The sequence below is a fragment of the Phyllobates terribilis genome, unplaced genomic scaffold (genome assembly GCF_046119375.1).
Source record: "Phyllobates terribilis strain yellow unplaced genomic scaffold, ASM4611937v1 Scaffold_11__3_contigs__length_659146591, whole genome shotgun sequence".
NCBI classification, from domain to species: Eukaryota; Metazoa; Chordata; class Amphibia; order Anura; family Dendrobatidae; genus Phyllobates; species Phyllobates terribilis.
Genome location: NW_027362771.1, coordinates 557,095,200 through 557,111,376, shown reverse-complemented (window position 1 = coordinate 557,111,376; position 16,177 = coordinate 557,095,200). Strand labels below are relative to the sequence as shown.

General features: G+C 46.0%; 1 protein-coding gene across 1 annotated transcript; it reads left to right on the top strand.

The window, feature by feature from the left end:
* Positions 1–1,397: 1,397 nt before the first annotated feature.
* LOC141167364 (olfactory receptor 1G1-like) lies at positions 1,398–2,321 on the top strand. Its single transcript, XM_073654777.1, has one exon. It carries the CDS (start codon positions 1,398–1,400, stop codon positions 2,319–2,321), a length of 924 nt encoding a protein of 307 aa, XP_073510878.1.
* The last annotated feature ends 13,856 nt before the right edge of the window (positions 2,322–16,177 follow it).

Below are 16,177 nucleotides of genomic sequence, written 5' to 3'. Positions count from 1 at the left end.
AGATGGATAGACAGATAAAACGTAGATTAGATAGATGGAAGGATAGATTGATAGATGATAGTTAGCTTTTTATAACACAACACCATAATTTACTTAGGTTTTTCAGCCATCAGATCTATAACCGCCAAATGGAATATTATTATTGTCATTATTTTTTAGTTAGAGTGATCTAATAGTTGTTCTTTTATTTTTAATTTTTGCTTCCTTATAAAGTTCTTTATCCAGGTCATTGGAGATGGTGCAGGCTTTGCTGTTGGTGAAGACCATTGTGCTCCTGCTGAATACATTGAGATAACTTTAATATGGATGTATAGTTTTTATCACAGATATATTTTTCTGTATAATGGCAATGTATAATGTATAATTTTTTATGATGACATTGCCGATATTTATCTGAAATGACTGTCTATATGACTGCACAAGATGAAGTCATTGACATATTTTTGAGATAACCGTGATGACTGAATGCCATGAATGTAACAATGACTTCTACTGCTAATATTATTATTGATGATACATGCATAATATTTTCTTGGGTTGCACAAAATTTTGTTTAAGTCCCAACTCAGGTGATAGATGCCAGTGCAGCCGCCGCGTTTTTTTCAGGCAAAACCCCTTCAGGACGACGCTGGCGGACGTTCAACTGAGGCAGATTTGCTGGCGGCTTTACCCTTGTTCTTGTGGTCTCTCTGCCACTGACAGCTTTCACTCTATACTTTAAGTTAAAGAAAGCTGAAGCTGCCCGAAGAATGAGTATGTCACTTCTTTTAACTGCTCATGGGCTTCAGAACCCTAAAGCAGTTAAAATAAATGACCGAAGTCAGAACACCTGCACAGTCATCTTGTTCTGACATTACTGTTCATTTTATCAGACACTTTTGTGGTTCTTTGTCAGGTGGATTCACAGCAGAATCTGCATGAAAAATACATTATGTGCCCATCATCTAACTTTGCTCACATGGCTCCTATGCTCAGGGTAACCTTATTAAATTGGAGCTTTGTACAATTGTCCACCTTGCCCATTTTCAAAACAGACTTGGCTGAAGGCACCATATGATGGCACTTTCCATTACTGAGAACTTAAAACTCATTCATAGTTTTGATCTAATCCATTCTATAATTTTCCATCTCCGATCCATTTCCTTTTTTTATTTCAGCCTGCAGCTTTGTATAATTGCCCAGCCTTGACATCTTCAAAACAGATCTGGCTGAAGGCACCATATGATGGCACTCGGAGCCTTTTTTAAACTTTCCATTACTGAGAACTTAAACAAAACTCATTCATAGTTTTGATGTAATCCATTCTATCATTCTCCATCTCCGATCCATTTCCATTATTCATTTCAGACTGCAGATCAATGTACTAAAACACTGAATGTGAAATCCAATGAACAAATATGGCGACAATTTTCCAAAACTGTACAACCGGCACAGAATTTCACTTGGTGGGTTTTTCTAATTATCCCGAGGTTCGTCTTGTATTTTTTCTTGGGATCTGCATTATGTATTTGATATGCATATTGGGAAACCTTATAATTCTTATCATTGTATGTCTGGCTTCCAAACTTCATACTCCAATGTATTTCTTCCTGTGCAACCTGTCGGTGCTGGACATGATATATGTCTCCGTTATCTCACCGAAACTGTTAGCCATTACGATAACTCAGGACACCAGCATTTTGAATTCTCAATGCTTTCTTCAATTATTTCTGTATGTCTTCTGTGTTGGGACTGAGTTCTTCTTATTGACGACTATGGCTTACGACAGATATGTGGCAATTTGTATTCCGCTGCGTTACGTCCTTCTCATGAATAAGTGGATATGCTCCATATTAGCCTTCTTATCTTGGAATTTGGGTGCCATAAATGCGTTGGTGCACACCTTACTAATATCAAAATTATCATTCTGTGATTCCATAGAGATCAATCATATATTCTGCCATATGATGTCAATCTTGAAACTTTCTTGTGTTGACAGCACACATATTCAACTTTTAATAACGGTGAATGGGACAACTTTGGGATTTATTTGCATGATACTAATCTTTACCTCCTATATTCATATCATATCTACTATACTGAAGATAAAAACATCATCTGGAAGGCAAAAGGCCTTCTCAAGATGCTCCTCTCATATTACCATTGTGCTCTTATTTTGCTTGTCATCTCTCAGCCTGAATATGAAAGTAGAATCTGAACAGTCCCAAGAACAGGACAAGTTGTTAACCATGATCTGCGTTGCTGTAGTTCCAATGTTAAACCCACTGGTGTACAGCTTGAGGAATAACGATGTTATAACAGCTCTAAGAAACATAATTTAAAGGAATTTCCCATCTAGAAAACCTGTGGTTCTACCACTAATGAACCAATCTATAAAGCATTCAATCTGTAGTGATCACACAGCAACAATAGCAAAGATAGTATGAAGCCATATTAGATGGTTAAAGAGAATCTGTCAGCACAAAATGACTGTTCAAACCAAGCACTGATGTTCAGTGCACCCTTACCTTGGCAGAACAGTCAGTGCCCCTTCCCACCTAGTTGTTTTTCATCCTCCTCCACCCTCCTTCTCCTTGATTTACAGATGCCAGAAAAGGGCAGAGATAGATGGAAAACAAGTAATGAAAAATTTTCTCAAATTCATCTCACTTGGAGTTTTTTCCCATTATCAGCACATTAAATGGTAAAATGTTAATGGTAAAATGAATGGTGCCATTTAAAAATACAACTCGTCCCACAAAAAATAAGTGTTGAACACGCCACCAATTTTTGTGGGTTTTGTTTTTACAAGATTCAATGATTTGCAAAATGATCAGGCATCATGATTTACCACGTCAGTACAATTACAGTGATACTAACTTGTCCAGAGTTTTTATTATTTTAGTGGTGAAAACTATTTCAGAAATGTGTTAGAAATAATTTGGGTTGTTTGTGTTGCCAAGTTTTGGGACCCGAAACATTTTCATTTTCAGGTTGAAGGAGCTCAGGACTTGCTTGAGCTCACATTTTTATTGATAACTTTTTAATATTGAATCCTTGCTTTTTCTGATTGCATTGTCTTGACATTTTGCAGTGGGTACATAAAAGCACCCCAATTTTGTCATTTGTCATTTTCTTCTCTTTCCCTTTGCGATGTTTACAAATTAAGTAAATTAATTTAATATTTTGAAAGATTGGTCCACAGTGATGGCTTTTCTGCAGCAATTTGACAACAACTACCAGCTTCTCGCAGTCTTCACTTCTTCTCTTGACAGTTGATATCAAGATGTGCAACAAAAACAAAAAAGAACTGAGAGTCCTCAAGGCTATATAGAAATCTACATGAAATAATAATGGTTACAGAGACGACAATGAACACACACACATGTTTCAGAATACAAAACAAATTTAATTATTAGACAAACATAACACAAGTAAACGAAAAATGCAGTTTTTAAATGAAGGTCTTGATTATTAAGGGAAAAAGAAATCCAAACCTACAGGGCCCTGTGTGAAAAAGTGATTGCCCTCCCCCTTAAAACATAAATTAACTGTGGTTTATCACAACTTTGAAATGCTGAGTTTAATTTCTCTAGCCACACACAGGCCTGATTACTGCCACATCTGTTCTCAATCAAGAAATCACTTAAATAGAACCTGTTTGACAAATTGAAGTAGACCAAAAGATCTTCAAAAGCTAAACATCATGCTGCGATCCAAAGAATTTCAGGAATAAATGAGAAACAAGGTAATTGAGCTCAGATTAGAGACCAGATCAATGCCACACAGAGTTCTAGCAGCAGACACATCTCTTCAACAACTGTTAAGAGGAGACTTTGTGCAGCAAGCCTTCATGGTAAAATAGCTGCTAGGAAACCACTGCTAAGGACAGGCAACAAGCAGAAGAGACTTGTTTGGGCTAAAGAACACAAGGAATGGATATTAGACCAGTGGAAATATGTACTTTGGTCTGATGAGTCCAAATTTGAGATCGTTGGTTCCAACCACCGTGTCTTTGTGCGACGCAGAAAAGGTGAACGGATGGACTCTACATGCCTGGTTCCCACCGTGAAGCATGGAGGAGGAGGTGTGATGGTGTGGGGGGGTGCTTTGCTGGTGACACTGTTGGGGATTTATTCAAAATTGAAGGCATACTGAACCAGCATGGCTAAAACAGCATCTTGCAGCGGCATGCTATTCCATCCGGTTTGCGTTTAGTTGGACCATCATTTATTTTTCAACAGGACAATGACCCCAAACACACCTCCAGGCTGTGTAAGGGCTATTTGACCAAGCAGGAGAGTGATGGGGTGCTACGCCAGATGACCTGGCCACCACAGTCACCAGACCTGAACCCAATCAAGATGGTTTGGGGTGAGCTGGAAAGCAGAGTGAAGGCAAAAGGGCCAACAAGTGCTAAGCATCTCTGGGAACTCCTTCAAGATTGTTGGAAGACCATTTCCGGTGACTACCTCTGAAAGCTCATCAAGAGAATTCCAAGAGTGTGCAAAGCAGTCATCAAAGCAAAAGGTGGCTACTTTGAAGAACCTAGAATATAAGACATATTTTCAGTTGTTTCACATTTTTTTGCTAAGTATATAATTCTACATGTGTTAATTCATAGTTTTGATGGCTTCAGCGTGAATGTACAATTTTCATAGTCATGAAAATACAGAAAAATCTTTAAATGAGAAGGTGTGTCCAAACTTTTGGTCTGTACTGTATATATATATATAATTTAAATAAATACTTAATTGTGCGCACATGTATGTATAAATAACACCAACTATGATAACATACATATGTTAGGCATATATACACATATAAAGTGTAAATGCACATAATTGTTTGTATTAATAGGATAAATGCAGCATCAAACATATGTATTTAAAATTGGAGCCAAGTTATGTGCATCCAATGTCTATATGACAATGCACAAAGGAAACACAGGAGTTGAGTGCACACATGCACATGCACTAAGAATGTACAAATTGCATCTAATGAATTTTGGATAATCATAATAGTTCATAGTTATAATCATATTCAATACTCCGTTATACTTTGAGTTGAATCACACTTTACCCTCTGTCCTCACAATCATAGTCGAAGTTTGAAATTGGACCTTTTGTGAGATATTTCTGGCCTGACTAGTGATGAGCGAACGCGCTCGCCACTGCTTGGTACTCGCCCGAGCATCACTGTGCTCGACAAGCTCGGCGCTCGGTGAGAATTTCCAGGTTGCTCGGGCTGGAACTCGGGTCCCCTCCCTGCATGTTTGATGCTCTTTAGAGAGCCAATGAACATGCAGGGATTGCGTGCCACGCACTGTAATGCCGTAGCCATGTTGGCTGTGGGCATTTCAGTGATTGGCTGGCCGCACAGCGTCATCAGGTCTATATAAGACCTGGCGCCGCATTCTGTCACAGTCTACCCCAGAATCAGGTAGAGTAGGGAGAGCTGCTGCTACATCAGGGAGAGGTATTCCACAACATACAGTATATATATATATATATATATATATATCCATCTGAACTAACAGTCGCTCTGAGGACTAATCCATCTGCATATATTCAGTGGTGATAGCAGGAGTTAAGGCCCCGTCACACTTAGCGACACTGCAGCGATCCCGACAACGATACGACCTGTCAGGGATCGTTGCTGCATCGCCATGTGGTCGCTGGTGAGCAGTCAAACAGGCAGGCTCACCAACGATCAGGGGAGCAGCGACATCATGATAAACATTGGGTTACTAGGTGCCCATGTGCCCCTAGTAACCCGATGTTTATCATGGTTACCAGCCTGATCGCTGCTCCCGCTGGTCACACACAGCGATGTGTGCTGACCAGCGGGAGGGCAACGACCAAAAAAAGGTCCAGGACATTCAGAAGCGATCAGCGACCTCACAGCTGGGGCCTGATCGCTGCAAAGTGCCACACATAGCGACATCGCTGGTGAGGTCGCTGTTGCGTCACCAAAACCGTGACCCAGCAGCGATCTCGCTAGCGATCTCGCTATGTAAGACGGGGGCTTTAGGCAGGCAGGCAGTGTATGTGGCAGACTGCAGTGCATGATACAGCAATAGAGGGTCCATTGAACATCCTGTTAGTATAGGTATTCCACAACATATATATGTATGTCCATCTGAACTAACAGTCCTTCTGAGGACTAATCCAGCTGCATATAATAAGTGCTAGACAGGAGTTAGGCAGACAGGCAGTGTATGTGGCAGACTGCAGTGTATGATACAGCACAATAGGGTCCATTGAACATCCTGTCTGCTGCTGGTGTAATAATTACAGATATCTGTAGACATAGCACCAGATATCAGTGGCCGCTGCAATTTTTTTTTTTATCTTAATCCTGGTTATTTTCTTAAAAAGCAATCCAGAGTACACCATTTTCTGCTCCATTTGCTTGTTAGCACTGCAGAATAAAGTCAAATCTGTTCCATATTTCTGCAATAAGAATCCAGAAATTTGAACTGAACGTGGAAAATATTGGCCTCCTTTTCCATTTTGTTGCAGTGTGTCGGTTAAGCTATTCACACTAGGTGTCAGTGAAGAATAGTATTAGTAAATTACAGGCCTGCTATTTAAAACCATGGTTCTCTGTCGGACATATCACCTATAAGACTGTTCCAAAATCAGCCATGTCTTTCATTTCCATTCTGTTGCAGTGTGTCGGTCAAGCTATTCACACTAGGTGTTTGTGAAAAATAGTATTAGCAAATAACAGGCCTGCTATTTAAAACCGTGGTTCTCTGTCAGACATATCACTTATAAGATTGTTCCAAAATCAGCCATTTCTTCCATTTCCATTCTGTTGCAGTGTGTCGGTCAAGCTATTCACACTAGATGTCAGTGAAGAATAGTATCAGTAAATTAAAGGCCTGCTATTTAAAACCGTGGTTCTCTGTCAGACATACCACCTATAAGACTGTTCCAAAATCAGCCTTTTCTTCTATTTCCATTCTGTTGCAGTGTGTCGATCAAGCTATTCACACAAGGTGTCTGTGAAGAATAGTATTAGTAAATTACAGGCCTGCTATTTAAAACCATGGTTCTCTGTCAGACATATCACCTATAAGACTGTTCCAAAATCAGCCATGTCTTTCATTTCCATTCTGTTGCAGTGTGTCAGTCAAGCTATTCACACTAGGTGTCTGTGAAAAATAGTATTAGTAAATAACAGGCCTGCTATTTAAAACCGTGGTTCTCTGTCAGACATATCACTTATAAGATTGTTCCAAAATCAGCCATTTCTTCCATTTCCATTCTGTTGCAGTGTGTCGGTCAAGCTATTCACACTAGATGTCAGTGAAGAATAGTATCAGTAAATTAAAGGCCTGCTATTTAAAACCGTGGTTCTCTGTCAGACATACCACCTATAAGACTGTTCCAAAATCAGCCTTTTCTTCTATTTCCATTCTGTTGCAGTGTGTCGATCAAGCTATTCACACAAGGTGTCTGTGAAGAATAGTATTAGTAAATGACAGGCCTGCTATTTAAAACCGTGGTTCTCTGTCAGACATATCACCTATAAGACTGTTCCAAAATCAGCCATTTCTTCCATTTCCATTCTGTTGCAGTGTGTCGGTCAAGCTATTCACACTAAGTCTGTGTCTAGAATAATATTAGTAAATTACAGTCCTGCTATTTAAAACCGTGATTCTCTGTCAGACGTATCACATGTAACTGCATTCCAAAATCAGCCTTTTCTCATGAACGTGGAAAATATTGTCCTCCATTTAAAATGGGCAAGGTGTGTGGCAAGGGACGGGGAAGTGGACGTGATGATGATGGTGCATGCAGAGGCCGAGGCCATGGGCAAGCTGAAATTGTGCCACAACAAACACTCACATCTTGTTGCTCGACCTTCCTATCCCAATTACTAGGGGACCGCAGAACTTCACTGTTGAACACAGAGCAGTGTCAAAAGGTTGTTGGGACATGGCAGCAAAGCACCCAACTAAGTGGGCCGATCCCCAGGGTCCAGCAACAGTGTCTGCGGGTGACACCACTGCTTCTTCTGTTGTTGTGCGTGCATGCCAATCCCCTTTCTATGGCGCATGCCAAGATGCCTTCCGCCCTGCACACATATCATAGCACCATCAGCAAGCATGTTCTTGTCCCAGCGCAGCGTTCAGTTTTCCCTATCCCAGTCCTTGGAACGCAAGTGCAAATACGCAGCCAACGCCCCACAGGCCACACTACTAAATTCACACATATTGCGAATACTTGAGCTCGAAATGTTGCCTTTTAGGCTCGTGGACACGGAAGCTTTCCGCAACCTGATGGCGTCTGCCGTCTCTCGGTACTCGGTCCACAGTGGCCAGTGTTTCTCCCGCTGTGCCATCCCCGCATTACATGAACACGGACACATGGACAAGTGCTTGTGGGCAGGGATGTTAAATCGCGCTGACGGCACACTGGGTTAATATAGTGGAAGCCGGGAACTAGTCGGACATTGGGTTGCCTCCATATTCTACAGCTTCTGCACCTCCTCCTCTTCAGCCTTTATCTCCGAAGTGACCACATCAGTCGCAATCAGGAAGCACTGCAGCACTGCCTTGGCCAAGCGGCAACAGGCTGTTCTGAAGCTAATATGCTTAGGTGACAAACCGCACAATGCTGAAGAGTTGTGGACAGCTCTGAAAGAGCAGGCAGATCTGTGGCTGACACCGCTGACCCTATATGGTCATGTATGACAATGGCCAGAACCTGGTGGCGGCTCTGAGGTGAGCCAAGCTCACACACGTACCAAGCCCACGTGCTTAATATCATGGTTCAGCGGTTTCTCAAAACCTACCCTGATCTGACGGATCTGCTTGTCAAAGCACGCCGCCTGTGTGCCCATTTTAGAAAGTCAGCTACAGCTTCCCCGACTTTTCCGTGCTTCAGCAGCGTTTGCAGCTTCCAGCTCACCGACTAATCTACGATGTCCCCATGCATTGGAACTCTACACTGCAGATGTTGGGAAGGATTTGTGAGCAGAAGAGGGTAGTTGTTGACTACCAGCATCAACAAGGCCGTCGGTATTCAGTTCAGACTCCACACATAAGACCTCAGGAGTGGACATGGATGTCAGATATATGTACCATCCTCCAAAACTTTGAGTACTCCACCAAGATGGTGAGCGGCAATGATGCCATAATTAGCATCGCCATCTCATTTCTCTGTTTTATGAAACGATTTCTGCTCACAGTTAAAGAGGATGCATTGCAGGCAGAGCACGATGAGATGGAGCAAAGAACCATACAGGGTAATTCCACACAGCCCAGCCTCATCTCATCCCAACGTGGATTGGGTGACAATGAGGAAGAGGAGGAGGAGGAGGAAGAACAGGAGCGAGTTTCCTGCACTATAGACGGTACTACCTGCACAACTGTCATACCGTCTGTTCAGCGTGGATGGCCTGAGGACAGGGAGGAAGAGGAGGAGAGCATGGGTCAGTCATCTTCTTGGTGAGGACACGGAAGTCTTGCCTCTTTGCACTCTGGCACACATGGCTGAGTTTATGTTACGCTGCCTTTCCCGTGACCCTCACGTTGTCCAAATTTTGGGCGACAGTCATTTTTGGTTAGTGACTCTTCTAGACTCACTCTACAAGGAGAACTTTCTGTTTCTTATTCCTGCGCAGGACAGGCCTAATAAAATGGGGCAGTAACTGTCAAAGTTCTGGGACAGTTTTTTCAGACCCTCCCATCGCACAAGCCCTGATGAGCAGAGTACTCTCACAAGGAGGGAAAAGTTTCGGAAGATGCTGAGGGAGTACTTTGCCGACCGTACCAACGTCCTCCGTGATTCCTCTGTGCCTTATAATTATTGGGTATCCAAGCTGGACTCGTGGCATGAACTGGCTCTGTATGCCTTGGAGGTCCTGGCCTGCCCTGCCGCTGTCGTTTTGTCACAGCGTGTTTTTAGTACAGCTTTATAACCGATAGGTGTATCTGCCTGTCAACTGAAAATGCTGACAGGCTGACTCTTATAAAAATGAACAACTTCTGAACACCACTGAATGATAGCAGCGTAACATAAACTCAAATACAGTGTCTTTTTTTGGAAGGTCTAACTCTATTCCCATGCACCTCTGTCTTCACACCCAGACATGGGTATACACTTCCTGATTTTGTCTATTTGCTTTTGTCCTCCGCATCCTCATCCCCCACCACCATATCACCACCATATGTACCATATCAACACATCTACATCTCTTGCAAGGGGCATTGGAGTTCCTCCAAATTTTTGGCAGCCGTTGCATTCACTGCATAGGCGATCAGTATGGGAGACCCACTTCCTAATATTGGGAGCATTTTTTCAGGAGGCCCTCCAACCTCTACGTCTCTTGAAAGGGGCATTGGAGTTCCTCCAATTTTTTGGCAGCCGTTGCTTCAATGCATAGGCAAACAGTATGGGAGACCCACTTCCTAATAATGGGAACATTTTTTTAAGGAGGCTCTCCGACCTCTACATCTCTTGCAAGGGGCATTGGAGTTCCTCCAAATTTTTGGCAGCCGTTGCATTCACTGCATAGGCGAACAGTATGGGAGACCCACTTCCTAATATTGGGAGCATTTTTTCAGGAAGCCCTCCGACCTCTAGGTCTCTTGCAAGGGCATTGGAGTTCCTCCAAATTTTTGACATCCATTGCAGTCACTGCATAGGCAAACAGTATGGAGATCCTCTTCTTTCTAATGAGAATATGTTGTTATTGTGGCCCTGCTCTATGTGTCTTTAATTTGTTATTGGGGTTTTTCCTAAATTTGGCAGCTGTTGGACTCACTGCATACCCTAGAACTGGATAGCAGAACCGCTCCTTTCTAATGGGACATTTCAAACTCGTTACTGTGGCCCAGCTCTATGTGTCTTTAATTTGTTATTGGGGTTTTTCCTAAACTTTTGCAGCTGTTGGACTCACTGCATACCCTATAACTGAATAGCAGACCCTCTGCTCTGTAGTGGGAACATGTTGTACTCATTACTGTGGCCCAGCTCTATGTGTCTTTAAATTGTTAGTGGGGTTTTTCCTTAATTTTGGCAGCCGTTGGACTCACTGCATACCCTATAACTATATGGCTGACCCACTCCTTTCTAATGGAAACATGTCATTACTGTGGCCCTGCTCTATGTGTCTTTAAATTGTCATCGGGGTTTTACCTAAATTTTGGCAGCCGTTTGTCTCACTGCATACCCTATAACAGTATAGCAGACCCTCTCCTTTTAATGGAAATGAGTCATTACTTTGGCCCAGCTCTATGTGTCTTTAAATTGTTAGTGTGGTTTTTCCCAAATTTTGACAGCCCTTGCAGTCACAGCATGGGCATTACCACTATAGGAGACCCACTCCTTTATAATGGGAACATTTTTGTTTACTAAGACCCTCCTCTATGTCTCTTCAAAGGGGTATTGAGTTGCATCCAAATTTTTGGCAGCCCTTACAGTCACTGCACATGCAATAACAGTATAGGAGACCCACTCATTAATAATGGGAACAACAAAGCATAGCCTGCTGATGGCTTTCTAACAATAGCGAGGGACGACTGCTGGCCCTTTAAGAATATAAAAATAGGTCTGTAACATACCTGGCGGCCCCCTTGCATGGTGGTCCATCTCCCACTGTGCAAGAGCGCACACTTGATCTCCAGTCCAGAATGTCTCTCTGGCTTCCCTCCATGCTGTCTGTTTGTGTCTGTTTCTGCTGCTTAAGGGCGGCGCCCAATCACTTCCTGCTTTTTTGTACCTGCTGTGGGTCACACCCCTTGTGCGTCCTCAGCCTATTGCTGTCTATCACCTGGTATATAACCCAGCTGCTCCAATCAATCCCTGCCTAAGCATTGTGCTTCATTCAGTGTGTGCTTGCACTCTGAAGGTGCCAGGTCCCGTTCTGTGTTTCTCTTGTCTGCCTATCCTGGAGGCTGTATTTCCAGGCCTGTCTGAACATGCTCCTAGCCTGTTCCTCCATCCTTCTAGGGGTCGATTACCTAGACCCGCTCCTGTATCTTGTCTGTCCTGTCTGAAAATGCTCCTAGCCTGTTCCTTCCGCCTTCTAGGGGCCGATTACCTAGACCCGCTCCTGTATCTTGTCTGTCCTGTCTGAACACGCTCCTTGCCTGTTCGTCCCGCCTCTCTGGGGGCCGTATTCCCAGACCCGCTCCTGTATCCCGCTGCAGTGTCGGTCTCTTCCGTACACTCAGTTCCAGTCTGAACTCTCTCCTATCCTTTACCTGTTTTGCCTCTATATCCGTTCCTTTCCTTTTTCTGCAGAGTCTGAACTCGTACCTATCTCCTGCTTGTTGTCTCTGTACTCCCATTTGTGAGTTTGTGGTCCACTTGCTACTTCACTGCAAATACCCTGTGGGTATCTGGCTCTGCCTTTCCCTTCCTGTCTGTTCCGTGTGAACAGAGCCCTGTCCGTCCTGCTCTGTCTCCTTGCTCACTGCTCCGGCAGCCTTGCTCCGCTCTGACCCTTTTGCTCACTGCTCCGGCAGTCTCGCTCCGCTCTTATCCTTTTTGCTCACTGCTCCGGCAGTCTTGCTCTGACTCCTTGCTCACTGCTCCAGGCGGCCTCGTCCTGCTCTGACTCCTTGCTCACTGCTCCGGCAGTCTCGCTCAGCTCTGACCCTTTGCTCACCCCTCCTGGCGGTCTCGTCCTGCCCTGCTCTTGCTCACCGCTCCAGGCGGTCTCGTCCTGCCCTGCTCTTGCTCACTGCTCCAGGCGGTCTCGTCCTGCCCTGCTCTTGCTCACCGCTCCAGGCGGTCTCGTCCTGCCCTGCTCTTGCTCACCGCTCCAGGCGGTCTCGTCCTGCCCTGCTCTTGCTCACCGCTCCAGGCGGTCTCGTCCTGCCCTGCTCTTGCTCACCGCTCCAGGCGGTCTCGTCCTGCCCTGCTCTTGCTCACCGCTCCGGGCGGTCTCGTCCTGCCCTGCTCTTGCTCACCGCTCCGGGCGGTCTCGTCCTGCCCTGCTCTCGCTCACCTCTCTGGGCGGCCTCACTCTGCTGTGTTTGTCCGCCACATCTGTGGTTCTGTTCCAGAGTCCCAGTGTGTACTGGGTCCTATCCCGCCTGTGTTCCTACCTGCTAGTGCCTTCCTGTCTGCACTCTAGCCGTGCTTGCCTGTACCCCCCTGCCTGCATACCCGCCTGCCTGCATACCAGTCGTGCCTGCCTATTCCCACCAGTCTGTGTGCCAGCCTAACCAGTCTGTTCCTGTATTCCCCTGTGTGGGTCAACAGCCGTGTCCGGGGTCTGTCCTGGAGTAGCACCTGGTCCCTCTGCTCGGTTCCTCCTTGGTGCACTGGCGTCGTATGCCGTCGTGCGACCCTGGTCGGATCGGGCGAATACCTAGTTACGCCCCTCCAGGCATTCACTCTCTGGCACGGTCCAGTGGAATCACACGCACACGCCGCTCAGCCCGGGCGTGTGCATTACAGCATGCTCAGGCCATGGTTCCCGTTGAGCCACACGGCCTTCGCTCTCTGAGACGTTTTCCAGCGAATACATGCATTAAAAATAAATAAATACAATTTTTTTTTCTCTAGCTGAGTTCCTGGCTAATTACGTACTCGTCCAGATGGATCTATCTGCTCTCGTTCCTGCGGATCCGCCACGTTACTATGGGGATCCAAGACAAAGTCGTGCATTTGTGGAGCAATGCATGCTACACTTCAAGTTCTACCCTCTATGTTTTCCCACCGATCGGGTTAAGGTGGCATTCATTATGTCTAACCTAGCGGGTGAAGCCTTGGAATGGATCAACCCCCTATGGGAAACATAGGATCCTATCGTCCTGGACATAATGGCCTTCCTGGTGGCCTTTCTAATGGTCTTCGATGATCCTAACCCGGAGGCTCCTGCTGAAGCTTCACTTCCCAATATCCCGGAGCAGCCCCGATGGGTAATGTGTGTGGGTAGCGCAATAGTCCTCCAGTCCAATGAGACTACTGCCCACCCAGAATCCTCACAGGGTGACTACGCTCTCCGGAATACTTCTCCAAACCTCAAGAGGCAGTCCAGACGTGCTAGACGTAGAGGCAAGCCGTCACGCCAGGGTCTGTCCTCCCTGAGACCTCCTGACCCCAACCTTGAAGTCCCTACTGAAACTTCATCTCCCTGTATCCCGGAGAAGCCCCAACGGGTAATGTGCGTGGGTAGTGCACCAGTTCTCCTGCCCGAAGAGACTACTGCCCATCCAGACTCCACACAGGAGAACTTCCTGCACCCGGCATCAGATGCTTCACCCACCTTAACTGGTGTGCATGTCTAAGGATGCTCCGAAGCTGTGATTACCTCAGAGTCTGTCCACCTCTACTACCTGGCGGAGGACCCCCAGTTGCCTCCTGAATCCTCCGGGATACCACTCGATGACAAATGGAGAGAGACTTCTCTACACCTGGTACTCGATACTTTGTCCGCTCCATCCTGTGAGCCTGACAATGGGTACCCCAAAGTGGTAGTTACCCCCGAGTCTCTACACCCCTCCGACCAGGCGGAGGACCTCCAGTTGTCTCCAGAACCCTTCAGGGTGCTACCTGGTAGCGAAAGGACAGAGACTCTCCTATACTCTGTACCTGATACCTCGCTCGCTTCGTCCAGCGAGTCCAACCTAGTGTACTCTGAAGCAGAGGTTAACGATGAGTCTCTACACCCCTCCGACCAGGCGGAGGACCTCCAGTTGTCTCCAGAACCCTTTGGGGTGCTACCTGGTAGTGAAAGGACAGAGACTCTCCTATACTCTGTACCTGATACCTCGCTCGCTTCGTTCAGTGAGTCCAACCTAGTGTACTCTGAAGCAGGGGTTACCCATGAGTCTCTACACCCCTCTGACCAGGCGGAGGACCTCCAGTTGTCTCCGGAACCCTTCGGGGTGCTACCTGGTAGCGAAAAGACAGAGACTCTCCTATACTCTGTACCTGATACCTCGCTCGCTTCGTCCAGTGAGTCCAACCTAGTGTACTCTGAAGCAGAGGTTACCCATGAGTCTCTACACCCCTCTGACCAGGCGGAGGACCTCCAGTTGTCTCCAGAACCCTTCGGGGTGCCACCTGGTGGTGAATGGACAGAGACTTTCCTATACTCGGTACCCGATACCTCGCCTGCTTCGTCCAGTGAGTCCGACCTAGTGTACTCTGAAGCAGATGTTTTCTCCGAGCCTCTGCACTCTTCTGACCCGGCGGAGGACCTCCAGTTGTTTCCTGAATCCTCCGGGGTACCACCAGATAACAAAGAGACAGTGATTTTTCCTCATCCTGTACCTGATAACCCGTCTATTTCTTCCTGTGAGCTTGACAAGATGTACCTCGAAGCAGAGTTTACCCCCAAGTCTCTGCTCCCCTCCAACCCAGTGGAGGACTTCCAGTTGTCTACTGTACCCTCTGGGGTGCCACCTGAAAATATGTGGAGAGAGACTTCCTTGTGTGCTGTTCCTGGTACTCCACCCGTTTCGTCTGTTGCTGAGGATGGCTGGATAGGAGGTAGCATCCTAGCTAACCAGATGAGACCAGTTTTTCCTGTGGACAGTGGAAGTGATCTCCTTGAAGTGAAGGATTGGCCCTCGAATTCCCTGCGGAAGATTCTGGCAGGCCTGAAGAAGAGGGGGCGTAAGGGGGTGGTACTGTAACATACCTGGCGGCGCCCTTGCATGGTGGTCCATCTCCCACTGTGCAAGAGCGCACACTTGATCTCCAGTCCAGAATGTCTCTCTGGCTTCCCTCCATGCTGTCTGTTTGTGTCTGTTTCTGCTGCTTAAGGGCGGCGCCCGATCACTTCCTGCTTTTTGTACCTGCTGTGGGTCACACCCCTTGTGCGTCCTCAGCCTATTGCTGTCTATCACCTGGTATATAACCCAGCTGCTCCAATCAATCCCTGCCTGAGAATTGTGCTTCATTCAGTGTGTGCTTGCACTCTGAAGGTGCCAGGTCCCGTTCTGTGTTTCTCTTGTCTGCCTATCCTGGAGGCTGTATTTCCAGGCCTGTCTGAAAACGCTCCTAGCCTGTTCCCCCAGCCTTCTAGGGGCCGATTACCTAGACCCGCTCCTGTATCTTGTCTGTCCTGTCTGAACACGCTCCTAGCCTGTTCCTCCCGCCTTCTAGGGGTCGATTACCTAGACCCGCTCCTGTATCTTGTCTGTCCTGTCTGAAAATGCTCCTAGCCTGTTCCTTCCGCCTTCTAGGGGCCGATTACCTAGACCCGCTCCTGTATCTTG

What these genes read in the sequence shown, in the direction of transcription:
- LOC141167364 (XM_073654777.1), top strand. Translation starts at nt 1,398, where the DNA reads ATGGCGACAATTTTCCAAAACTGTACAACCGGCACAGAATTTCACTTG.